We start from the raw sequence: 26934 nt of genomic DNA, 5'->3' as shown, positions 1-26934 counted from the left end.
TTCAAGTTTGAATTTTTATTTCTTCTGATTACTTGTTTATTCAAAATGCTTAAGATGGAATCCACCAGGAAATGAGTAATTTTAATTTTTAGTGGACAAACACCTTCTCCCAGAATAATTTAAAGAATACTGCAATCTTTTTAAATTTTTTAAGGGCTATAGATTTAATTAGTTATCTGTAATAACACCAAAGAAAATTCTTATGGGGGCCCGAGAAAATAAATGGCAAATTTTACAAGAATTGTGAAAACCCAAGTAAAACTCTGAAAATTTCATGTGTAAGATGTCATTTTGTGAAGTTTGACATTTATTTTCTGGGGCTCCCAAAAGAAATTTCCTTTGGTGTTATTACTGAGCGAGGGGGGACGTCTGCAGACAGACTAATTACATCTTTAGCCCTTAAAAAATGTAAAAAAGAATGCAATATGTTTTAAGTTATTCTGTTACAAGGTTTTTTCCACTGACTAATTAATATTACTCGATTTCTTGATGGATTAGATTTACTTCTTAAGTTGGTACAAATGAGAATTCAAAACGATCAAACTACACACAGTACAGCGGCTGCCGTTGACTCAGTCTTTCTTCTAGCTGCGAAATTTTCCTGCAAGAAAAAAATGTCATTGGTCAGCTTATTTTCTACATTTTTTCATCAGAATAGATTTGGACCTGGCGAAAAGTACACGATGCCTTTCTAAATATTACCGTGTGTTCTGTCGTAATTTGTAATACTGAGAGCTATAATGGAATAGCTCTTGGTTCTACCTATCGCAATTTGTCAGAACTTTGTCGTAATTTGTAACAACAATCTGTCACAATTTTTAATAAGGAAAGCTGACCTAATTTGTAATAACTTTGTCGTGATTTGTAAAAATAAGCATTGTTGATACTTTTCATTCAAAGGCTTTTTTTTGGAGTGGTTTTTGATCTTCAAGGGGACAGTACAAGGTTGATCTGAAAGGAAATAACGATATCAGCTCTTTCTTAGGAACAATCTGTCTTGAAATAAAAACTTGCATGAAAAATGATTTAGGGTAATCTGAGCGAACGATCAGGCGGACTCCTGTGAAGAGTTTCAAATTTTAGTGCGAGTCACTTTACAAAAATGATCAGTCATTCGGACCACCTTTCAAGTTGTAGTATGGCCTGCTGTGGTAGAAAACAGTGATTAAAAATTTTTACGACAAGGTTAACGACAGTTATCGTAATAATAACAACAATGATGATGAACACGGGACTAAATAAATCCCCAATTTGTCTTTTATGCTGTTTTGCGTCTTATCCCGCTACTATGATGGAGAGGTGGAACAATGTTGGACCAACTCCCCTCCTTCTGTCGGTGTTTGTCCCTTATAATTTACCTGTCTAAATTGCGTTCATTTAGACATTCAAACCGGGGGGAAGGGGTGTGCTATTGCAGAGATTGCCAAGTCCTTAGTGCTAAAGGCTTGAAAGTCACCGAACCTAAATGCATAAGTGAAACCATAACAAAACATTGTTAAACTTCATTGTTTTCAGCAGATAAGGCCTTAAAAAGTGAGACAATTTACTTAAACTACTAAAAGTTGGACAGTTGTATCCAATTTCATAGGAACTGTTTTTCAGAGTGACCAAATTTTCTCGAAACAAAATACTGAAACAACGGAATGATAGTACTTGCAAAAAAAGCTAATAAACATTCACCACAACCATGTAGATGTAATACATTATTAATTAAGAGGCAAATAAAAGATTGATTGATTGATTCCTGTGACAACTAAACAAATTCCAACTAATTAACTTCAATAGGACATGGCAGATTTTTTGAAATTAATTCAAACCAGTCAAACCTGTTCCGACTGTAAAAATGACAATATACTAAATAGACTTTTAATAAACAATTCTATTTTCTGCACACAACACATAACGTACGAGGTAAAACTGAATAAAAAAAATTGGGAACATTTTTACAAGTCTCATCTTCCGATTGAAGTTTATTACAAATCACGACAAAGTTATAACAAATTGCGACGAAGTGTTGTTCAAAATATTACATCTTTTTTATGATAAATTATGACAAAGTTCTTACAAATCGCGCCAGGTATTACAAATTACAACAAACCTCTCACAAATTAAGACAGCTGTTACAAATTACGAGAATTATTACAAATTACGACAGAACATCGTGCCTTTTAATTTAGCTCTTTTTATATTAAAGACGAATGATTCGTCGCCAAATTCCTATTTGGCCTTATTTATCTGAGATGAGCCATCCTTTGTCATTATGTTTTCTTTGCTTGTTTGTCTTTTTTTCAGAGCTCACTATGATATAAGCAGCCACTAATTATAAACAATTATTGGATGAGGTTGAGCATGATATCATGAATTATCAAAACCGAGGTCTGTGTTATCTGCCGACGCCGAAGGCTGAGGTAGATAATACAGACACGAGGTTTTGATAATTCATGACATCATGCGAATACCGAATTCAATAATTGTTTTATTATACATTTTGTAAACAATAGGCAAAAGAAGACGCCCAGCCATTCTGTTTCTGGGGAGAACACTCCAAGGGGCTTGGTAACCAGGCAGACGTTGAACTTGACATGATAAATGCAATATCTGCAGTAGATATTGCATTTATCATGTCAAGTTCACAAACTATTGTGAATTGATTGAATGCTCTCGACCAATCAGATTTTTCATAGTGAGTCTGATGTATAATAATAGCCACTAACTGTGGCAGTTATCATGGCCATACTATGGTTCTTGGATTCGTGTTAACGGGCAAATAGAGTACACCATTTCACTGTCAGAACAAGTACCTACTGCCAGTGAGTGTGTTTATTGTGTTGTTGTTTTTGTTATCCATCAGAAGCAGAAAAACTATTTATTTGAAATGGTTGATCGTATGTGACGGAAAATTCGTGTATCGTAAACATTCGCCGGCCACTGAGTAGAGTTTGCGCTGATTTGCACCTAGTCGCCCGATTTATCCGTTTATGAAAATATAGGCGAACTAGCACCAGGATGAAGTAGACGGTCTGGGATTTCTCGCGACCCTAGATCGACCTTCACAATCAATGTTCTCTTACATAAACTACTTGAGCGACTGAGCATGGGTCGAGAGTTTTGAAGCACGCAACAAGCTGCGCATGAACAGCCCAGGATATTATGAAGCAGAACACATTCAATGTGCTGCATTAATTAGCAGGCGTGATTATTTGAATGCATGGAGATTATTTGTAAGGAAGAAAGGGAATTGAATGCTCATCCACAAGATCTGCGAGTACGTTCAATGTACGAAATAATTTCCAAGGATCTTTGACTCGACGTTTTAGTCGGACATTCATGTTTTTACAATAGCTGAGTGATTTCTCGCGCGCTGATTGGTCGAGAGCTATGTTCGATAAGAGTGCAGACCAATGACGTCATGATGGCGCAATTTGTTTTCTCTTTCTCTCGTGCGCGATTTTCCCAGAGACCTCAACAGAAGTGGACGACAAAACTGTCAATGTTATTTTGAAAAGCAAATCGACAACAATTTTGCATGGTCTGCACTCTTATCGACATAGAAGTGACGTCAAAATGTTCAAAACTTTGCAGTGAAACCGCTTGCCTACGACCCGTTGTTCCACTTGCTTTTTGACCATTTTGACGTCATTGGCTACGGTCAATAACAGTACAGACTATAGAAGATTGTTGTCGATTTTTTTAATTCAGTGACACTTATGCTTTTATCCAATTGTGTATTTTATTTTAAAATGTAAAGAATTCGAACTTTTGGTCTTTTTTTTTTTTTCAGTGTTATACCTGGTAAGTCTATATCTACATTAAGTTCATAAGGGTATCACATTAACAGATACATTTAAGTTTTGAATAACGTGTGTTTAAGGAACAAAGGCTCACATTACTAACCTGATGTCAGCCGAATCAATGGCAGCAATCTTTTACGTACGTTTCCCTCGAAATTTCGGCCTACAATAAAATTGATTATAGTTATTGCTGACTCAAGTGTATATTCATATGAATAATCTATAAGATCATTTAGAACAAGCCACTTTTCTGGGAAACTCAGTAAACGTATCTTTCCGGTCTACAGTTTTATTTCAGGGTCGATCAGGGGAACTCTGGAACTTTGACGCCCGGCTATGCAACATCATTTTCATGGAGTCCAGAAACAACGCAGGGTTGTTTGAAAAATCAACGTGAATGTAAACTGTAGCAGAAGAGTTTTCTCTGTAGTTGAAGTTAAGCTAGTAGTCAGTGTTAATACTTTTAAGCGTTTGGGGGCTGATTTTTATGGAGCGCCGAAAAACCGCTTTTTTACCAGAGCCTCGCGTTTTTCGCTAGTTAGCATGAAATATCTACAAAGCTAAAAATGAGATTTGCAACATAAAGGGGCATATTTTCCCTCTAACTGGATATTTAACAATTAATGAATGAGGCTGAGTATCTTATGAAGAATTATGGAGATCGAGGAGGGTGTTATCCGTCGAGGCCGTAGGCCTAGGCGGATAACAGCCTCCGAGATCTCCATAATTCTTCATATGGTACGAAAGCCGAATTCAATAATTGTTATATTATTCATTCAAAAAATTCCTAGTTTAAAAACATGGCTAAAACATGCTTAACTCCATCGATCCATCAATGTTAAGTTCATCTTCGATAGTGCACTTTTAGGGTTGTTCAGCTCCGCAAATATTCTCCAAATAGCAGATGTCGCCCTTCGAGTTATCTTCTTGCTGTTCTTGCCATGTTTTTAGCTATTTTTTCGCCTAGTTCTTACTCTTGAAACGAGTGAAATGTCCGCCATTGTTCAAGTTCACAACCAAAACAACTCAACCTCGTCCCCAGGTCTTCTCGGTTTACGGTGCATTAACCCACAACAACGCTGCATTTTTGACGTCATTTCCTCGTTAAACACAAAATTCTTCCAAATTTGGTCATCATTAACTGATTATGGTGAATTAAACGTGTGGTTTTAGCCAATCAGAATCGGGGAAATATTTTGAATGAATAATAATAATAATTAAGCTAATGGCGCGCACGCATATTAAGCCATTTTTTAATTTTTTGTCAATTTTTTTATTTTTTTATTTTGCTTTTTCCCGTCGCTAGGGGTTAATACCGTTAACAAATTAACACTTGGACGGAAAAAATTGTTTGACTACATCATTACGTTCCTCGGGAGCGGAAGTTTTTGCTCTGTTTTTTTTTTTTATTATTATTATTATTATTAAACGCTGAACTTTGAGTAAGTCGGAGCACGCTACATAAAAGCAGAGACATTAGCGAGAGACGAGCTACTTATGCGAGAAATTAAATATGACTCGAGCGATAAATAAACTCCCAATTATAATCCTCCCTCCCATTTATAGGCCCAGCTACCTGTAAACAAAAAAAAATATACGGTTATTAGTCCCCCTCTAGTAAAAAAGTGATCAAATTCAAAAAGTATTTTGATCAGCACTACTGTGTAGCTTGCTTTATGTACTGTTTGGTGCTGTTTTTATATGTATATTTTTATCTCAGAGTGGAAGCGATCTGAAGTTCATACCTGGATTTGCTTAAATAAAAAAATTCGTCCATTAGTAATGTTTAATGGACTTTATTAGGGAGCTTAAACAACAACGACGGCGACGGCTACGGAAACGTCACTTAAAAAGTGAATTCTCGCTGTTTCAAACTTTATCGCACTTATTCCATCTCGTTTAATTTGCCATATGCGGGGAAATTTTTTTGGAGTTGAATTCTGAAGGAGTGTTTCAAAGTTGAGGAAAAGAAAAAGAAAGTTGTTGTCTTGTGTTCGCGTCCTTGACAAAACGTGAAATTAGGCAGTTTCACGTCGTAGTCGTGCAGTGACGGCAAAGAAATGTACAAAAAAGCGTGATGCACGTGCAAAATTGTTGTTTTGCTAATCTAACCTATTGCATTTTTGCCGTTCCCGTTGCCGTCGCCGTCGTCGTTGCTTAAGCTCCCTATTACCGGGCAGGGAGGGGGAGCGCGAACAAAGAGCAAGGTGAGAAATCTTGCATCGTCCCTCATAACAGTTTTATTTTCATCGACAAGTTTATATCCCATAGGCTATTTGCGCTAACAGGTCTTGTGACATCATTTTTATGAAAGTGAAAGTTATATGATTTTGCCTTCGCAAAACGATTAGTGGGTCATATCTTAAACAAAATAATAGTGATTCGGTTTTCAAACCCACACCAGTTTCTTAAAATGAGTAAGCCCGTAGCTGGTCATGTGACCAAAATGTGATTTTTAAAATTATGAATTACCTTTTTCTGAACACAAATTTTGCACTTAAACTTCCAGGAAAATGTTGAAAAGATAATGTGGTAACATTTACAGTACATCTGAGCTTAACTATCAAACGTTTAACAAGATGCAAGCAAAAAGTAGTTTTGGCCGCCATACTGGAGGGCAAGAATATGCCCTCCAACATGGCGGCTAATACAAATCATACTACTTTGTTGAAAAATCAAAGTGCCATAAAATATCTCCCTTAAATGCGTTTCCTCTCAAATTTCGGGTGTAAGATAATTTTTATGTGCTCTGTCAATTTTTGTCATCAGCAAGATTCCAACTCATTGTTTAAAGGAAGCATCGGCCATGTGACCTCTTAGTGCAAGTGGCCTATCCCTCGCGTATACCCGCGTACTAAGTTTACACGAAGATCTGCATACACATAGAACACACTGCATGCAAATTTTTTTAAAGACACGCTTTCAGTTTCCGCACTGGGTTGTGAAAAATGTTTTGTTTCCAAAGGCTATCACAATATACAAACTTATTTACCTTTTCTGGTTTAAAATTGAACAAACTCTTCCTAGATTTGGCGTTACTCGCTTCACGTCGGCTTACGCTTCGGCATGTTTTCTCAGCCGGCCGTTTCCCGGGAGTTGTGCTACTTGGCTGAGACGATCTCTTCATTCCAAGACACTTTCAACGTCTCAAAACGGGAAAACTAACAGGGAAGACCCCAAAATTTTTTCAAAGAAGAAAGGCTGAAGTAACAAGTTGACCAAAATAATACGATAAAACCGCTAACAGTAATCAGCAATAAATCCAGGAAGAACGGTGAAAGTAACACTCAAATCATCATGGCGGCTTGCACACGACTGAGCAATTCAAACTTGTCACAAACGGTCAAGAAAGCAAAATATTTAAAAGCAACGCAACTTCTATCAAGATATAGTGTTCCAAAAAACTTTCTACGGCGGTATAGTGTCGAAGTTACCAACTTAAGCTTAGAATAAAGCGAAAATTTCACCATATACAGTCGTCTCTTCAGATGTTCCCTTCCAGACAGAAATTCAAGCTTTGTACATCGAAAGTGCGTAAAACTGCGCTTTGTTTATGTTGTCGTGATTGCTCCCTGCCAAACGATTTGATGTAATCGACCATTATTGATGAAGAACGTAGAAAAGCGAAATAATACAGCTCTATCCTCCACGTTATACTGTATCTTAGTCACGTGCTAACTGGTCCGGAGGCGGGGAGAGGGCGGGTCTGGGAAACAATGGAAATTAGACTGAAGAGGAATTCTGGGAGAAGCAAAATGGCGGATAGAAATGAGCTCTTGTTGTTGTCAATTGTACGTTGCGTTTTCGTTTGAAGATCTCCTTTTAAATGGAAATTTCTGAGATAATAATGAAAACGTTTACACTTGGTACTACTATCGCTTTAAACATGACGCATAATGCTTCCTTTTGTGCTGAGAGCGTAAACGCTGCAGCGTGGAACAGAGCGAGGTTGGTTGAATTGAAGCTAAGCTTAATTTTTTTCTGCTGGTGCATAAAAGCACTTATGAAATCAACCCGACTGGAAAGTTTCCAAACAGAACATGGATAAGAGTACGGTTCACTAGCGAAGCAAGTATTTGGAAGCGTTTTGTTTGACTGAGACAGAAAAGGAGCAACATGTACGGAGAGAACTACCAACTTTGTATTTTGAATCCAATTGGAAAAATACTCTCCTTGCCAAACGTGTGAGGACAAACGTTAGCAGAGCAGTTGCCAAGACATACAATGGGGATCGTCATTTCCATAATGTGCGATATCGATAAGTGATTTTAGATGTTTTAAATTAATTACTTAAATGTTTGTTGTCAAATTATGAAAAAAGACACTTCAATATAAAGTTTTTGCTACAAACCAGCTTACAGTATTTTACAGAGATGTATTGAAATACTGTACTTTTAGGGTTTTATTTTTTGGAAAAAGAAATGCAGGAACCATTGATTTTTTGTCCCTTATATTATAAAATAATGCATTTAAAGGCCAAGAGAAAATTTACCCTTTTGGTTGCTTCTAACTCAGATTTTGTCTCTGTTAATGTAATACTAAATCAACACCCTTGATATTAGCCTGTGCCACAGATGGAACTAACGTTGGGGTTAAGTCCATCTGCAAAACAGCGGCAAAATCCTAGTTCTGGGACCCCTGTGTGTGTATCAGGATTTGAGTACATGCCAGGACTAGACTGTTAAAAATGCCATTGTCCATTTGCCAATCATGTTAAAGGGAAACTCAAAATGCCGGTAATTTGTTGAGTACGTCAGGGCCCAGAACAAGGATATTAGTGCTGCTTCACAAATGTTAACCAGGGTTAAAATACACCTGCAACACAAGCTACCTTGATATTTAATATTCAAAATATTTGGTAGCTGAGATTGTTGAAAATTTGGAAGACTAATGTAGATGTCTTCAACACTGAATTAACTTATGCTATGATATTGTGTTCCTAGAGAGGTAGTGTTTGATTTTGTATATGTTGTAGTTAATTTTTATTTCAGTTAATTTTTATTTTTCCATTGTTTCTGGGTATGGTTATGTATGCTAATGAATTAAACACAAAGGAAAACCAAAAATTAACTAAAATAAAAAATTAACTGCAACATATCCACTAACATGTAATTCACCTAAATGTCACCTTTTTCTCCTTAAGTCGCCTAAAGTCGCCTTAAATCGCCTTAAGTCGCACAACATTTTGACCAAATTTTCCTAAAGTCGCCTTAAATCGCCTTAAGTCGCACAACATTTTGACCAAATTTTCCTAAAGTCGCCTTAAATCGCCTTAAGTCGCCTAAAATTACGGCGACTAAAGGTCCCAGAGTAGGCCTGAAAACGGTATTTTCCAAGCGCGAAAATCACTCTTAGACTACAAATAACGCATTTTGATTGGTCGAATTTCGTGACGCACACCGCCTGCTTGTCTACTACACTGCAGTTTTCTGTGTCGTCACGCAACTCTTCCCCCCCCTTCCGAAGACACTAAAAAGGGTTTGTGTAGCAGACTTACAACAAGTTGTCTATGTGAGAACTGACTGAATGTGGATCACATTGCCGACAATAGTACTAACTGCTTTCAGTAACTCTGGGGTGGTATATAACGCACAGATCAGTATTTTTGCACTATGGTCGTAACCATTTTAGAAGTACCCAAAGCTTTTTCTTCTCTTTAATTCAGGGTCTCTCAAGGGGACGTATTCAAAACCCATGGACCCCCAGACCATGGACCATCCCCGTGGACTTAGTGTACGGACCCCTTCGTGGACCCGGTCCATGGAATACCCCCGTGGACCACCGCAAATTTTTTAAGATCACTTTAAACAGAGGTCTATCAGGGTTATAGGCTCCTGATATTTTACACTTGTTCATTTTTTTTTTTAAATTCCATACCCGTCCAATGTATAATGGGTTCGTTTTAGTCTGGTGAAGGAGTAACCATATTTGAAGGGGACGGGAGGAGAGGTAGGAAGAAAGTAGTCTCCTACGCATCTCTTTTTTTATATCATCGCGTTGCTTGAAAATCGAAACAAAAATGGCTGCATACGAGACTAGGGAGGTAGCTTAAAAAGGGAATGTTTCTTAGAACAAAAATCTCGACTTCAATGAATTGCAATTTACATGAACCAACCTATAAATGTCCGCAAAGCTGTCAGAGGTCTAACCAACTGCATTGTTTGATAATATGCATGTCATTTTGTGTTTGATTCGTGAGCAGGATTCAATGACTTCAATATGTTTGCCGACCAATAAACTTTCCAAAGGCTATCAATGGAAGGGAAAGCTGGGGAGGGTACTCAATCATCATGTATTTCCTCCTTTTCCCTAGACTCCTACGCAGCCGTCTTCACGCAATGCGACGACAACATACACAAAAAAGCTACGTATGTACGTGAATATCTCCTTCCTATCTCTTCTCCTGGCACCTTCAAATATTGTTACTCCATCACCAGACTAAACCAAACCCATGTATCGCGAGGAAAATTTGAGCAAGTCGTAAAATATGAAGAGCCCTTAATCCTGATAATTTAAATTGACACAGTTTTAAATTTGTGCATTGAAGGTTTCTAAAATTCATTAAGACCTCTGATAAAAATTAATCGTCAAAATAAGGGGTGGTCCACAGGGGTAGTCCATGGACCGGGTCCACAAAAGGGTCCATGGTCTAGGTCCACAGGGGGAGTTCATCGACTGGGGGTTCATGTTTTGTATACATGCCTCTCAAGCGGTTTGCAAAAAAACGAACTGATTTGCCAAAGCGTTAAAAATTTGCCGCCATTTTGCTAAAATATACAATTTTGAAAATCGTGCAGGAAAAAAAAATCGCCATTTCTTGAAACAAGAGAAAATAGTCTCATCCGTCTCTTCGTTGAAATCATAAAATGTTTCCTCAGAAGCTATGATAGTTAGATTCAAGCGAGAGGGTAAAACCAAGAGGGAATAGTTTATTCTTTTTTGGTAAAAAAAAAATAGCTTGGGATACTTCATGTCAAAAGTTGAATTACTTGAGACAGACATTTTTCTTAAAAGATCTCTCAAGAGCTTCGCTTAAATTGGCCTTGGCAAAATCGATATATTGCTAGATTAGTACTCACACGTGAATGATCGCTGAAGCCACCGGGGTGCATGTTTTCATCCATTTCTTCCGTATTGCACCCTTCTCTACAGCATTCCTCGTACACACTGACTCTACTAGTCAGCAATCCAACTATCGCTATACTCGCTGCCCCATTTTCACGTATTTTCTCCGCATAGGCTTGTCTATGTTCACAGTAGTGGTTCCTTTTGTGAAGTAGAAAGTTTTTGGCACGATTGCCATCCAAAAGAAAGTGATCTGGATCTGTGTAGACACAAGCACGTTTATCAATGAACTAAGCAGAAAGCTTAAAGCAAGGAAGACAAAAAACAGAGAGATCTGCATGTGGTAGATTCAAAATGCTGTGAGCATGTGGGCTTGGGGTTGTGAGGAAGAAAGGTACAAACGGCCAGTGTGGTTTCTCGGGAGGTCCTTTCCGCTTAAGACAAAAACATATAACATTTTGTATCCATAAAAATGCTCTTTCGCAGGGTTTATGTGTGCAAAACCGAAGGCGTAAATGAGTTTTTTTAATCACGTTTCATTTTTTAATAGACAATCTAAAGACCTTTGAAAAGCGTGTCATAAACCCTATGGTGGGCCGGGGAGAGGGGGACTCGCCCCGTGTGAGGTACGGTAATCAGAATTCTACAATCAGAGAATATTTAACTCTTGTAATCCGGAAATATTTGGGAACATTCGGAATTCAGAATCCGGAATCCCGCTAACGATTGGAATTCAGAATCAAAGTTCCATTGACACAGAATCCGAAATTTAATACCCTGAACAAGATAAGATGAGACCATAGGGAACCCACGCTCTCTTATTTGTAAACTGCAAATGGTAATTAAATAAGCGGGAAAATCTTACCTGTTTTGTTCTATTCTTGAATCTGCTGTGGTGCGAAGTGAAATGGAAGTTGTTTTACGGTGCGAAATTTATGTTCAAGTCGACGCTTTAACCGTTGTTGATTTCACAATGCTTTATGTGGTTTGGCTCTCATTTCACTTTTGGTGTCACGCGCCGGTTGTTATTATCGTCTCGAGTTTCATTGTTGGTTATTAATTTATTAACAATTCGAGAGAGAGTAAGAGAAAAGAGACAAGGGATGAAATTAATTTGAGGACCGATTTATTTTCAAGCCGTACTCAAGTATTGCCGGCGTTTTTTTCACGAAATTCATTCCAACAACAGTTTAAGGGATAAAATGTACGGGAGCCACTTTTTCCTATTTAAAATAAAAATCTTCGTCTTAAAAATGGTCACAAATTGATTTCTGACTTTCGATTACTTGACTGGACCGGAAGTTAACTTTGCGTTTGATGTCTGAAAGCTTCTTGAGCTTTCTGCTTGGTTCTGAGATTGTTTCAAGTTCGATTGCATATACATCCAGATATTGTCTTGTTGTTTTCGTTTTAACGGAATGGTCATCGTGGAATGTTACCTCGCGTGGCATTGTTTGTAAACTGGTCCAGTCAACTGGAGCCATTGATTGTACGAGAGCAGCTATCGAGTTTCGACCCTTGTCATTATTTATTACCGTTAATTCAAATAGCTAATAAATTAATAACCAGCGATGAAACGCGAGACGATAATAACAACCGGCGCGTGACCACATAAAACATTGTGAAATCTACAACCACAGCGGATTCAAGAATAGAACAAAACAGGTAAGATTTTCTCTATTTAATATTTAATTTCCATTTGCAGTTTACAAATGAGAGCGTGGGTTCCCTATAATTCAACTAACGAGAAAAATAATTAAAAATTAAGGTATTGTCCTTAATATTAAAATATTAATATCAAAAGATCCCTTAATCTTTTGGGAATTTGATAGCATTTTTCATAGTTCTAATTTGAAGGATTTCAAAGTCTTCTTAATTCATAGGGTTTGGGTTAAGCTAGTCCAGTCCTTAGCAGTTCTCACTGCAAAGGTGCGTCCCTCCTCTGAGATTTTTTTGTGGAGGGGGGACAGTAGATTTAAATTACAATTCCTTGTGATTCCTTGAGTGGTTATCTGAGTTTTTTCTTAAGGATTTGATTAAATAGTTAGAGAATGTTCTTTTGAAGGCAAGCGCACAGCGATTGATATATGCTCAATTGTAAAAAGGGAGCCAGCTTAAATTGTTAAACAATAGGGCCATTTATACGAGGAAAAATAAGACGCGTCTTACATAAGACGCGAACTGTACCATTTATACGAGCATGTCTTATCTAAGATGAGAACAGCTCGTATAGATCGTTTTCACTGTCACGCAACAAAAAAATAAATTGGAAACCGTCCAGTAGAAGAAGCCAAGAAAATGAAATGTTATAAAAGACTAATATATAAAAAATTCGTCCAAGTCTCAGGTCTTTGTGGCCCGCATGTTTCTGAGTTATTTGCCGAAACGTTTTACGCACCTTTGTAGAGCTTTGTATGGAGACGCCATATTGGTGCACCGTTTTGGTGCACCAATATGGCCGCCGGAAATCAACAAAAACCTCTGGAATTCAATATTTCTATACAAGCTCTTTCTTTTCACTCGAGAACTAGCATACGTACGCATAAACATATCTTCTAATACTTGAAATAGTTATACTGCTGAAAATCAAGAGGAGAGACTTTTTTCAACGAGACAGCATTTCTATTTTGGTGTCACGCACTGTAAAAACTCGGAAGTTCAAATTGCTGTATTTTCGAAATGAAACATGCTACGGGAATGGAAACTTGTACAAAGATTTACTTTTTGTTTAAATTCAACCTAGTGTAAATGAGAATTCGTACAACCTCGCTATTTTGACTTTACAATTTGATGACGTCACGGTGAAAACCATCTATAAATGGTTCGTTTCTTATTTCTGTTCTTGACTCGTTTTCATGTGAATGTTGCCCGTAGCAACGGCAACCAACAAGGCGCGAAAACTTTCCCGCCAAAAATTAACGCATGCGTACCATGGTCGTTTATACGAAGTTTTTCTCGTCTTAGCTAAGACGCGTCTTATCTAAGAACAGGTGTTAAGGGCTGTTCTAAAATAAGACGCGTCTTAGCTAAGTCGCGTCTTGTTTTAGACGAAATGTGCCGTTTATACGGAAAGTTCGCGTCTTATTTGAGACGCGTCTTATGTAAGACGCGTCTTATTTTTCCTCGTATAAATGGCCCTATTGTCACTGTTGGACTAGTGCGAGGGGCACTCAGAATAATGCGTGCCGCCTGTTTTTACATTCGGAGAACTGTCTCAAGCAGCATTTTATCGCACGATGTCCCGTACTATGAGCTTGCATACATCGTGAGTGGTTTTATGACCGCGTTAAAGTAAATGATTCTCTGATTTTATTTCAAGTATAGGCTGATATTAGAAGACCTAGACGCTTGGAGAGCTTGTTGCAGAGTTCATCAGATAATAATAAGTTTAGTGATAGAATGGTTTTCCTATTTGGACTTGAAGACAAGATGGAATCGTCTAGTGCATAAATGTCCATAGTTGACTTGTGAACATGAAAAGGGATATCGTTGACGAATGAATCCACAATCAAACCACAGTGAGGAGTCCAGAATTAAGGGGCAAGGGAAGGAAAAGAAGGTCACTGACTTGTTATCGTTATGTCTGTTATGGCTAATAAAAGTTTACGCTCGATAACAGTTGTTAAAAATTGGGAAATCTAGGTTTCTGATGAACAAGATTGACTTAAATAAGCTTTCTTACTTCCCTCAAATATTTTTTCTGCTTACCTTTAAATTTCTTGCCAGCCCAGCAGCAATAGAATAACCCCAAAATTACAAATATTAGGAAAGTAGGCTTCATTTCCGATTCAGTTGTCGTCCCTTAGTAAAGAGAGAAAAGGTAATATAGTGAATAAGTTTTTTGTTCAGTCATGTCCTAAGACATTTTTCTGACTGCATTGTCACAGGTAGCCGACAGAGAATATAGCGGAGCTCCACGCGCGCGCTTGGGCGGAGCCCCATAGCAAAGTTTATACTACCACATGCAAAATTTCTGCAATTTTATTGGCTTAGAGCAGTGGTATTTCAGCTTAATCTGAAATACCTACATGTGAAAATTGCAAACCTTTCGCTGGTAGTAGTATAAACAAATGGTAGCATGATTTGTACTGTGATATTTCAAAATTGTCTTAAATTTCACTCGTCTAACGGCTCGTGAAATTACGTATAACAATTTCGAAATATCACGCAAGGTATTTACGCCAAATATCACTACAAATCATGCTATTACCTATACAAATCTACCCATGCCAGAAAATTTGGTAATCACGTGACCGTACCAGACCGCCCGAACGACCGTCCGTCCGCACCACAGGACAACCAATGTTTAATCTCACACTTTCTAACTAGTTTGGGAGCCCAGGTGAAAACTGATTTTACACATCCATGTTGTGATCAATTGACAGCTGTCAAAAAAGGGTATCCGCTGACCAATATCACCTGACCGTATCGCGGGTTCAGGTTTCGACCCATCGAGGTCGAGTATTTTTTGAAGTTATCCGCTGACAAGTTACTAGTTTTCAAATGATCGCGGGCTCAAGTTATTTTTTAAAAATTCATATGAAATATGCTGTGTTCATGTCAGTATGGCTCCGCACTATTATGATTTTGATTTCAGCCAGTTATTTAGCAAATTCCACGAGCGCGCGTTAGATATAAGGTGGTAAATAGCCGACGAGGCGCGTAGCGCCAAGTTGGCTTTAACTATCTCATATCCAACAATCGCGAATGGAATAATTGTTTAATTGCCAACGAGCCATTCGAGCGAAGACGCTCGGATGGCGAGGTGGCAACAAATAGAGCCGCGCAAGACTGGGCAATAGGCAGAAAAATTCTCGATCGAGCCGAAAAAAGCGTAACCTGATGTAATGTAGATTCCCCTGAGACCAAGTGGTCAGTTGTGTGAACCAATCAAAAGGCAGTACCTGGCGCACGGGCTCAAGTTGAATGTGGTAGCTTTTTAAGAAAATTTGACACAATTCCCGTCGTTGCGACTTCCTGTGTTTATTTACCTAAATTTATTCGTCAAACCTGGCCACTGCAGTCAAGAAACATGAGCACTTGATATATTCTATTAATTTTACGGGCCATAATGTTAAGTTTTAAGGAAGAGAAGTTTGTAAAACAGCAAAAGTGTTCCATGCGCAACAAGCAATATTCTCACCGCTAAAAAGGATCAGATTACACGAGGAGATAAGGAAAGCTTGACACAAAGAATACAGTCGCTTCTGTTGAAAAATCTGGTGTTGGGGAAAAAATCTTACCAGGAAACAAAAAATAATGAGAACAAAAAGGAATTACAAGCCTAAAGCGAACAACAAAGGAAAAGAAAACAACGCCATTTTTCTCGAAACCTGGCCGAGTTCAGTATAAGAAAAATGAACTAAAATACCGACGTGCCGTACACTGCATGTCCTAGGAAACATTTCAGATGGCCCAGCGAATCATTCTAAGTTTCGATCGGATAACAAAAAGCCTCCGGAAATTTGAAAGGAGGTTTAAATGATTAAACTGTGCAAATATTTATCTACAATGTGAAACCGAACCGACAGTAGATTTGTAGCTTCACTTATAATAATAATATTCCCGATCCCTTCCTCTGCAAAGCTGATTTTATTTTGATTTGTCTTTTCCACTGGATGTACAAACGGAAATACAGCTGCTATGAGGAGACTTCTCAGTGTTATTCAATGACTGGTTTGTTTATTGGGTTTTTGGTTGAGAAATGCGTCGCTTTCGGATGGCATCGTTTTCGTTTTTCACCTTGCTTGATGCGTAAGAGGGTTCAAAAGTCTCAAGCGATCCTGGCCTTACTTGATAGCTTTCAGGCCTGTATCAAAAACGAGTGCGATGGTTTCATAAGGGGTTCCAAACACCGAGGAAAAGATGAAAGCGCAAGGCCGGCTGGAGTAGTTTTTGGTATCCGACGCTATTATGGTTAATTATATCAAATAATATTCAGGTCATTTTTGGAATTGTTGTTAACGATGCATTAATTATTGAAAAATGTTCATTAAAATGCAAGTGTTTGATCTGAGATCAAAACCCATAAGATTTTCATCTGAGTGTTCATTGGGTATCAAGGTTCATGCATGTGACCCAAATATGCCTCATTTATTGGCTGTTGCCCTCATGAATAATTAATGAGTTTGAGAAGAGCTGCATCTCGAATGGTAAGCCTGAGTAATTATTGTATTTGTATGTCTTTTATGTGGAAAATTTCACGAAGTCGAGCACATTTTATGGGGCAAGTATATGCACGTTTGTAAGGTTTGAGACAATGATCTGACCCAGTATCAGGTTTGATGTAGGCTTACCGAACTTTATAAAGCCTTTAGATATATTTTCTCACGGTAAATAGAAAAGAAACGTTCCGAAGAATATTTAATGATAAAATTGGCTGTAGAAAGAAAATTTTGGGCGATTTTCTTGCCACGAGTTTATCTTTGAAAAAAAAAAAAAAAAACACGCGCTGCGCGTTTTGCAAACTTCGAAGGAATTTTGGGTTTTTCTGTTGAGTGTAGCTAAATGTCGTGGGTAGAGGTCGTGGGTCGTGGGTGTGGGTCGTGGGTGTGGGTAAATGTCGTGGGTAAAAAAATGCCTTCCAAAAAAAATAAAAATTAAAAAATTAAAAAGCAAAAAGTTGTAAAATTCATGAAACGAAAATCTCGGAGTACAAACCAGTCCTATTCCCCTTCGCCGAGGTCAGCAAAGCAAATAAGCGAATCCTCTAGTACAAACGGGCACTAAAAAGGCATTTAGGTGAAAAATAAATTGAAGAAACTCTGTACACTATGTACACCTGGAGCAGGCTAGAGAAAAGCTGGAGACTGAACTGCTTTTTCTCAAAGATGTCAACATTCGTGACTGAAACGTCCTTTCAGCTTAAGGAATGATTTTTCGAATCGTTACAGCAAAGATTTTGTACACAAAACAAAAAATAGAATCTCGAAAATTGTCTTTCCGTACGGCAATAAAATTTACATACAGTCTCGCCTTAACTTGAAATGTTGGGGATGAAGGTGTTTCCTTCGTAAGGTAAGAGACTTAAAACTTCTTTAAGAAAGAATTCTATCCAAAACATGATATGAATTACCTCAAAATTGTCCTTTTTCCCTCCCCTTTCTCACGGTGATCGCATTTCATCGTGTTAAAAAATCTCCGCTGATCATGGGAATTGTAGATCGAATAAAGATGAATAGTGAGCAGCCACCTCCATTCAGCGAGTCAGAGCTGTCCCATACTTTCTGCCAATTGCAGGTATAATTTACGTCTGTTTCGTTTATTTCGCTGCGACCTCTCAGGTATGGATCGGCAACATGTCTTTTATACAGTGATGTTGTGAAAGGGGTGCCAAGTCCCACGTAGCTTAGGAAATATCAGGAAGAGAACGAAGAAGAGGCCTTGACGAAAAAGGCAATCAAGGAGCTAGAGATTTTCGTTTCATAAATATTTTACAACTTGTTTCTATTTATTTCTTTTTTTCAATTATTTTACTTTGTCATTTTTTTTCTATACGTTTTTACCCACGACATTTACCCACACCCACACACACGACCCGCGACCCACACCCACGACCCACGACCTCTACCCACTACCCACGACCCACGACATTTAGCTACACTCTTTTCTGTTCCGTCAATCATCTTAGCGGACCTCTTAGGAAACAATGTCTACTTGCACGAGTTCAAAAGGTCATGGTTTGTGATTCGTGATTGGTGGATTTCGATCCGTTTTGTTTGTTTCGTGTTTCAAGATTCGTTGCTTTGTGATCGTCCTGTTTAGGGCAATAATCGACTAGTTGAGTTTTTTTCGCAGATTTTTCTGATTTTTCTTTTTCTTGTCACTTGCAAGAATAAAGCAACCTCTGCCTGCTTCCTTCGACAAAAAATCCACTCACCTTCGAAATTTCCCACGCTATTCTTGAGCAGTCTAGAGTCATTCTCAGTCAAGCTGGGCGAGCACGTTACATTGTGATTTGCATTAACCCCGCCTTCACTAAAATGATTGACGGAACAGAAAAACCCACGTTTGCAATACGTGCAGCGCGATTAACAGGCAACATAAAATATATAGAAGGTTTGTTTACACGCCCCCCAGATTTGATTTTGTAAAGTAAACATGTCGAACGCAAAAAATTTGGCCTGATTTGCTTTCCAAGAATTTATTTCCCAGGCCTAATCTACTGTGATCAAGAGCCATTATGGCTCTTGAATGTGATCGAAAATGATTGCTATTTGGGTGTACACTAGTGACATGAGGCTATCAACTCGATGTAAGATGTTCAGCTGGATGTTTCACTTAGCCTTTCCCTCAAAAGTCACATGAATGTGCCCTTAATTAAGTTAACTGATTTGTGGATTACAAGTTTATTGTTTGATTTAAATTATAAATTTATTAATGGGAGCTTCGCTTTTAGCCCTGGCTAAATCTATATCTTATGGATTTCAGAAATTAATGCTCTTGCCAATAACTACAGACTCTATTAACGAGTCGAAACCTCCAGCTCGCGCTCTGTTAATCGGGGAGGAAAAAATACCCGGAAGAACTGACTCAACTAAGACCAGCTAACAGTCTCTTCCTGCTGCTTGCTATTCAACCAGCAGATAGAAAAAGTCAAAGATCAGTTGCTAAAAATCAGTTCTTTAGAAATTAGTAACATGTAGGGTTTAACACGGCTTGACAGTTGTCACATCATCTGCAATTGTAGCGTCAGAGTCCAGTTGCGGATGCACGACTTAGTCAACCATTTGTCGTTGGCCATTGGAATGAAAACTGATCCAAATGGCCATCCTAAGCTGATTAAAATTGATAGGGATTGGCGTGAATTTCGATCACTGTTTTGTACCTTTGAGATAGTTGAAAACCGTTCTTCTAGGACTGCTTTATTCCTTCCTGCCAATGCGTTTTTAAGAAAATGTGCGAGGAAAAGCTGAGAAAAATGCCAAGAATCAGTCAGTAGAGATTTAATTACTTCGGCGGAGCGCGAAGCAAAAGGATTCGCGACGCTCAGGAATGTCCCAAAGTTACTGTTTTTGGGACAAGATTGGGCGTGCAAAGTCTGTAGGTTTTCGGTTTTATTCGGCTATTGGAAGAAATGAGAGCCGAATTAGTTCGAGATATCTCGAGATCACTTCGATTTCTTTGATTTGTTCTTTCACTTACTCGAGGAACAAAGAGTTATTATCATTCGTTGCAAATTTTTCTTCCTTTTCATTGGCCGAGAGCCCACTACATGACCTACAAATAATGGTCTGCTCAAGCACAATGTCATTCAACCTTGTTTGGCTGCAAATAATATTCTGCTCATGCGTAAATGAAACCGCGCTTTTCTCCTTTTTGCGATCGCTCTTGCCTGAAAATGGCAGATCGCTTTGCTTCCAGGAGATATTCCTTCAAAAAGCAAAAAAAACAAACAAACAAACTCGGTGATTGAATGATAAAACAATCACTGAACTCGATTATCGCAAAATATCGTGATTTGTCAGTGTCTCGTAGATCAATTATTTGTCTTAGCCCTCGGCTTCGGCAAATAATTGATCTGCTCTCCACTCACAAATCACGATATTTTGCTCAACCTCGTCTAATAATTGGTAATTAATTTGGCTTGCCCGGGGTTTGAGCCAACTCAACTGTGAGGCCCGTCAGATCAGAGGAGACTCTAAGTTGATAGATTAGCCGATTGCACCACTACGATCCAAGGTAGTTTCAATATGAAAAATAACTATGAAATTATGCACTAGTTTCAGGACAAGATTGGGCAAGCAAGTTCGTAACTTTTCGGCTTGTTACTTCGGGGAAGCGCGAAGTAAAGGATTCGCGACGCTCCAGAATGTTTCAAAGTTGCTTCCAAATGTCCAGGAGTTGCTTTGGAATTAGTTCCAGATATCTTCGAGTTATTTGATTTGTTCTCATTCTTATTTATTATCGTGCCTAGAAATATTGACTGCAAAAGTATTTTAAAGAAAACATGATGCAATTTCGGTTGCTGATATAAAGAGAAAGAGGCCAGAATTGTGTTAACGTCACTTTTGTGTTTACGATAGCATTAAGGGGCCGTATTATCATGCTGTAACAGTTCAGTCATTTTGTTAATTTTGCCAATAACACGTCCTTATGTACTATGGGACTTAACTTGCAAACGGCAAGTCACTGCCTCTTGCCCAACAGATATAATTCCCAAATTACATCATACAAAACGTTACAAACAACAAAATAGAACTTTAAAAACTGTAAGGTTTTTATAACGAAATTTCAATAACCTACAATTTCAATCGGTTATAATCTACTTAAAGTTTGTCCATCTAGGAGCACTTTTGTTTTTGCTGTGTTATCGAAAACATCTTTAATTTTTTGGAGTGATCCTTTATGTTTCACTCAATTTGTTGGCAGTTTCCAGGAGTACTGTTAGATTTCATGACACACCTCTGCTCTCAAATGGGCGAATCCCACAGAAGGGAAGGAGGCCCCGTAGGCGCGGCTCTTAGTTAAATCATTGAAATGCTCCAGCGAGTAGACAAGCAAATCGCTTTATGAGTTTGATTTCAAAACAGGAAACATCTTTTATTTGGTGGTCCGTTTTGCATGGCTTGCAAGCAAATACGATCTTTCGAGATAAGTTTAAATATTAGGTTCAGTGATTTTCAAAGCATCGAACTCTCGCCCCAGGGCGGGGCATCAATTGTAGGAAGATGTTTTCCGAAGTATCAATAGCCATTAACAAAGAGAAGAAGATCGTTTTCTATGACCAAGCCAAAATGCCTTAGGATATTTCTATCTTTAGCATTCTCATTATCTTCTAAGTTCCTTAGTTAAGTTACGATCACGTTTACTTAGCTTTTTAATGGCTCTTTTCAACAAGAGATAAACATCTTCGTTGGAAGCTAGTTATGTGCTAGTTGAGCATTATACTACTGTGACTTTGATGTTCTTCGACATTCTCTTATGTTAATAAGCAAGAACCATACGATGTTCTTGCATGCAGTTAGGAGCCTGCGTTTGCTTGGGCACAGACGACGCTAAAAAATAAAAAATTCGTCAAGAACCGTACAAGATGACCCTATCGCCTCTCTTTTTATGTCAAACCACTATACAAACTGCAGAACAGCTGCCAGTATAGGGCATTATGTAATTTGACTAAAATTCTTTTTAATGAATGGTTTTTTTCTCACTGATCACGGACAAAGGAAATTTGCAAACCCGTTTATGCCGCCAAAGTGATCAGCTGAGCATTACTATGGCTTTGACATCTCTTTCATGTGATTCATTATAACCGTCCAAACCTTAAAATTGTTAAAGTTTTAGCAATCGATTGGAAACTTACATGAGAAAAGAATGAGTCACTGACCGTTTCTTCATTTTGTCGCTCTTACCGTAACACGGTAACAGACATTACTCAAAGTAAAAAATGCATGAAAATGTCAAGGTGTACTCTGGTGCGTGCGGACAAGGGTAGGGTCGCCTCGCTCTAATCACGAAACCCCCCTCATAACAATTTTATTTTCATCGACAATTTTATATCATTTTGCAAACAATGACTGTTTGTAATCCTTATAAGCAAATAAATCCTCTATAGGCAAGGGAAAAACAGACCAAAAGTAGCGCCCGAACAGCTACAGCACAATACGAATTTCACCGAAGCTACGGCGCAGAAATAACCCACAATCTGATTTGCATACACATAGCACTCACTGCATGCGAATTATTTTAAAGACACGCTTTCAGTTTCTGCACTGGGTTAAAATGTTTTGTTTCCAAAGGTTATCACAACATTCAATCTTATTTACCTTTTCTGGTTTAAAATGAAACAAACTCTTCCTGGATTTTGAGTTACTCGCTTCATGTCGGCTTTCGTTTCGGCAAGTTTCTCAGCTCGTTCCCGGGAGTTGTACTACTTGGCTGAGACAATTTCTTCATTCCAAGATACTTTCAACGTCTCATAACGGGCAAACTAACAGGCGTAGACCCGGGTAGACGCCAAAATTTACGAAGAAGAAAGGTTGAAGTAACAAGTTAACGGAAATAGTCCTATAAAACCGCTAACAGTAACGAGCAATGAATCCAAGAAGAACGGCGAAAATAACACTCAAATCATCATGGCGGCTTGCACATGACCGAGCAATTCAAACTTGTCACAAACGCTCAAGAAAGCAACATATTTAAAACTAATGCCTCTGCTGTCAAGATAAACTGTTCCAACAACTTTCCACGGCGGTATAGAGTCGAAATTACCTAAACAAGGTTGGAATAAAGCGAAAATTTTACCACATATACCTCTAAAAAAGGCTCTTTCTAAACACGAAAATCACTCTACAAATGACGCATTCTGATTGGTCGAATCTCGTGAAAAGATAATGAATGTGGTTCTTAATCGATCTATTCTTACAAAATAGACTGAGAGCAGTTTTTGCGGCTACTGTTTAGCTCCATCCGATTACAACAAAGGATGCTAAGACATGAGTGTCAAAAAATTATCAGTTTGATAGATCTCCTATAAATGACCATATAATTCTAGGATACTATAGGTCATTATAACCTTTGTTCGAAGTTCGATTAGCCTCTGAACACTGTATGGCGACAAAGCCAAAGACAGACCAATAATGTCTTTGTCGTTTTTTCTCTATTCATCAATTGGGTACCTTTTGAAGAGCAAGGAAAGCAAGTCACCGAGAATAGAACTCAGCATTGAAGATTAGGATGATTTAATTGTTTTAATGGCTTCTTGCTTGCTCACTTAAAAGAGGAAAAAAATAGAGGTCATTGAAGCCTCCGACTTACCTTTCATGGGATGAAGTGGCTTCTGCAAGATCACGCGAACAAAATGATTTGCTCCGTACATTACTTGTCTTAATAATCCTCTCGCTTGAAAGATTCATATCCAGCATGCTCCAGCGAGTACAGACGCAAATCGCTTAATGGGTTTGATTTCAAAACACGAAAGATCTTTTGTTTGGTGTTCAGTTTTGCATGGCTTGCAAGCAAATATGATCTTTCGAGATTAGTTTAAATATTGGGTTCAGTGATTTTCAAAGCATCGAACTCTCGCCCCAGGGCGGGGCATCAATTGTAGGAAGATGTTTTCCGAAGTATCAATAGTCATTAACAAAGAGAAGAAGACCTTTTTCTATGACCAAGCCAAAATGCCTTAGGATATTTCTATCTTTAGCATTCTCATTATCTTCTAAGTTCCTTGGTTAAGTTACGATCACGTTTACTTAGCTTTTTAATGACTCTTTTAGACAAGAGATAAACTTTTTCGTTGGAAGCTAGTTATTAAATTCAGTTGAGCATTATACTACTGTGACTTTGATGTTCTTCGACATTCTCTTATGTTAATAAGCAAGAACCATACGATGTTCTTGCATGCAGTTAGGAGCCTGCGTTTGTTTGGGCACAGACGACGCTAAAAAATAAAAAATTCGTCAAGAACCGTACACAATGACCCTATCGCCTCTCTTTTTATGTCAAACCACTATACAAACTGCAGAACAGCTGCCAGTATAGGGCATTATGTAATTTGACTAAAATTCTCTCTAATGAATGGTTTTATCTCACTGATCACGGACAAAGGAAATTTGCAAACCTGTTTATGCCGCCAAAGTGATCAGCTGAGCATTACTGTGGCTTTGACATCTCTTTCATGTGATTCATTATAACCGTCCAAACCTTAAAATTGTTAAAGTATTACCCATTGATAGGAAACTTTTATGAGAAAAGAATGAGTCACTGACCGTTTCTTCGTTTTGCCGCTCTTACCGTAACACGGTAACTGACATTACTCAAAGTAAAAAATGCATGCAAAATGTCAGTGTGCACTCTGGTGCCGTGCGGACAAGGGTAGGGTCGCCTGGCTCTAATCACGAAATCACAAAGTTCGCATATTAATGCACTTCATGGTTTTAAAATCTACCCAATTATTTTCTTATTGAACTTTACTTATTCTCTCCAAGTAGTTTGCGAGTTATTACAGAGAGTGAGTGGAAATTCCTATACTTAAATATTCATGAGAAACAGACTGAAAATATTTCTATCTTTAGCATTCTCATTATCTTCTAAGTTCTTCATTTAAGTTACAATCACGTTAGCTTTTTAATGGCTCTTTTCAACAAGAGAGAAACATCTTCGTTGGAAGCTAGTTATTAAATTCAGTTGAGCATTATACTACTGTGACTTTGATATTCTTCGACATTCCCTTATGTGAATAAGCAACAACCATACGATGTTCTTGCATGCAGTTAGGAGCCTGCGTTTGTTTGGGTACAGACGAGGCTAAAAAATAAAAAATTCGTCAAGAACCGTACACAATGACCCTATCGCCTCTCTTTTTATGTCAAACCACTATACAAACTGCAGAACAGCTGCCAGTATAGGGCATTATGTAATTTGACTAAAATTCTCTCTAATGAATGGTTTTTTCTCACTGATCACGGACAAAGGAAATTTGCAAACCCGTTTTTGCCGCCAAAGTGATCAGCTGAGCATTACTTTGGCTTTGACATCTCTTTCATGTGATTCATTATAACCGTCCAAACCTTAAAATTGTTGAAGTATTAGCCATCGATAGGAAGCTTACATGAGAAAAGAATGAGTCACTGACCGTTTCTTCATTTTGCCGCTCTTACCGTTACACGGTAACTGACATTACTCAAAGTAATAAATGCATGAAAATGTCAAGGTGTACTCTGGTGCGTGCGGACAAGGGTAGGGTCGCCTCGCTCTAATCACGAAACCCCCCTCATAACAATTTTATTTTCATCGACAATTTTATATCATTTTGCAAACAATGACTGTTTGTAATCCTTATAAGCAAATAAATCCTCTATAGGCAAGGGAAAAACAGACCAAAAGTAGCGCCCGAACAGCTACAGCACAATACGAATTTCACCGAAGCTACGGCGCAGAAATAACCCACAATCTGATTTGCATACACATAGCACTCACTGCATGCGAATTATTTTAAAGACACGCTTTCAGTTTCTGCACTGGGTTAAAATGTTTTGTTTCCAAAGGTTATCACAACATTCAATCTTATTTACCTTTTCTGGTTTAAAATGAAACAAACTCTTCCTGGATTTTGAGTTACTCGCTTCATGTCGGCTTTCGTTTCGGCAAGTTTCTCAGCTCGTTCCCGGGAGTTGTACTACTTGGCTGAGACAATTTCTTCATTCCAAGATACTTTCAACGTCTCATAACGGGCAAACTAACAGGCGTAGACCCGGGTAGACGCCAAAATTTACGAAGAAGAAAGGTTGAAGTAACAAGTTGACGGAAATAGTCCTATAAAACCGCTAACAGTAACGAGCAATGAATCCAAGAAGAACGGCGAAAATAACACTCAAATCATCATGGCGGCTTGCACATGACCGAGCAATTCAAACTTGTCACAAACGCTCAAGAAAGCAACATATTTAAAACTAATGCCTCTGCTGTCAAGATAAACTGTTCCAACAACTTTCCACGGCGGTATAGAGTCGAAATTACCTAAACAAGGTTGGAATAAAGCGAAAATTTTACCACATATACCTCTAAAAAAGGCTCTTTCTAAACACGAAAATCACTCTACAAATGACGCATTCTGATTGGTCGAATCTCGTGAAAAGATAATGAATGTGGTTCTTAATCGATCTATTCTTACAAAATAGACTGAGAGCAGTTTTTGCGGCTACTGTTTAGCTCCATCCGATTACAACAAAGGATGCTAAGACATGAGTGTCAAAAAATTATCAGTTTGATAGATCTCCTATAAATGACCATATAATTCTAGGATACTATAGGTCATTATAACCTTTGTTCGAAGTTCGATTAGCCTCTGAACACTGTATAGCGACAAAGCCAAAGACAGACCAATAATGTCTTTGTCGTTTTTTCTCTATTCATCAATTGGGTACCTTTTGAAGAGCAAGGAAAGCAAGTCACCGAGAATAGAACTCAGCATTGAAGATTAGGATGATTTAATTGTTTTAATGGCTTCTCGCTTGCTCACTTAAAAGAGGAAAAAAATAGAGGTCATTGAAGCCTCCGACTTACCTTTCATGGGATGAAGTGGCTTCTGCAAGATCACGCGAACAAAATGATTTGCTTCGTACATTACTTGTCTTAA

General features: G+C 38.2%; 1 protein-coding gene across 3 annotated transcripts; it reads right to left on the bottom strand.

Moving 5' to 3' along the window:
* LOC140926664 (uncharacterized) lies at nt 1-26934 on the bottom strand. 3 transcript variants are annotated; one of them, XR_012164455.1, is made up of 6 exons: nt 23613-23647; nt 19684-19767; nt 14565-14657; nt 10871-11115; nt 3895-3954; nt 1-601 (listed from the first exon to the last, which is right to left on the bottom strand). XR_012164455.1 is itself a non-coding variant. In XM_073376382.1 (5 exons), exons 1-4 carry the CDS (start codon nt 26920-26922, stop codon nt 3910-3912), a joined length of 444 nt encoding a protein of 147 aa, XP_073232483.1. In that variant the 5' UTR covers nt 26923-26934; the 3' UTR covers nt 1-601; nt 3895-3909. The 3 variants fall into 3 exon arrangements, 2 of the variants coding, with proteins under 2 accessions (XP_073232483.1, XP_073232482.1); XM_073376382.1 differs by lacking the exons at nt 19684-19767; nt 23613-23647 and adding an exon at nt 26862-26934; XM_073376381.1 differs by lacking the exon at nt 19684-19767 and having other exon boundaries at nt 23613-23736.

The sequence above is a fragment of the Porites lutea genome, chromosome 2 (genome assembly GCF_958299795.1).
Source record: "Porites lutea chromosome 2, jaPorLute2.1, whole genome shotgun sequence".
NCBI lineage: Eukaryota > Metazoa > Cnidaria > Anthozoa > Scleractinia > Poritidae > Porites > Porites lutea.
The sequence above is the reverse complement of the archived record's forward strand: the minus strand, read 5'-3'. Positions and strand labels throughout refer to the sequence as shown.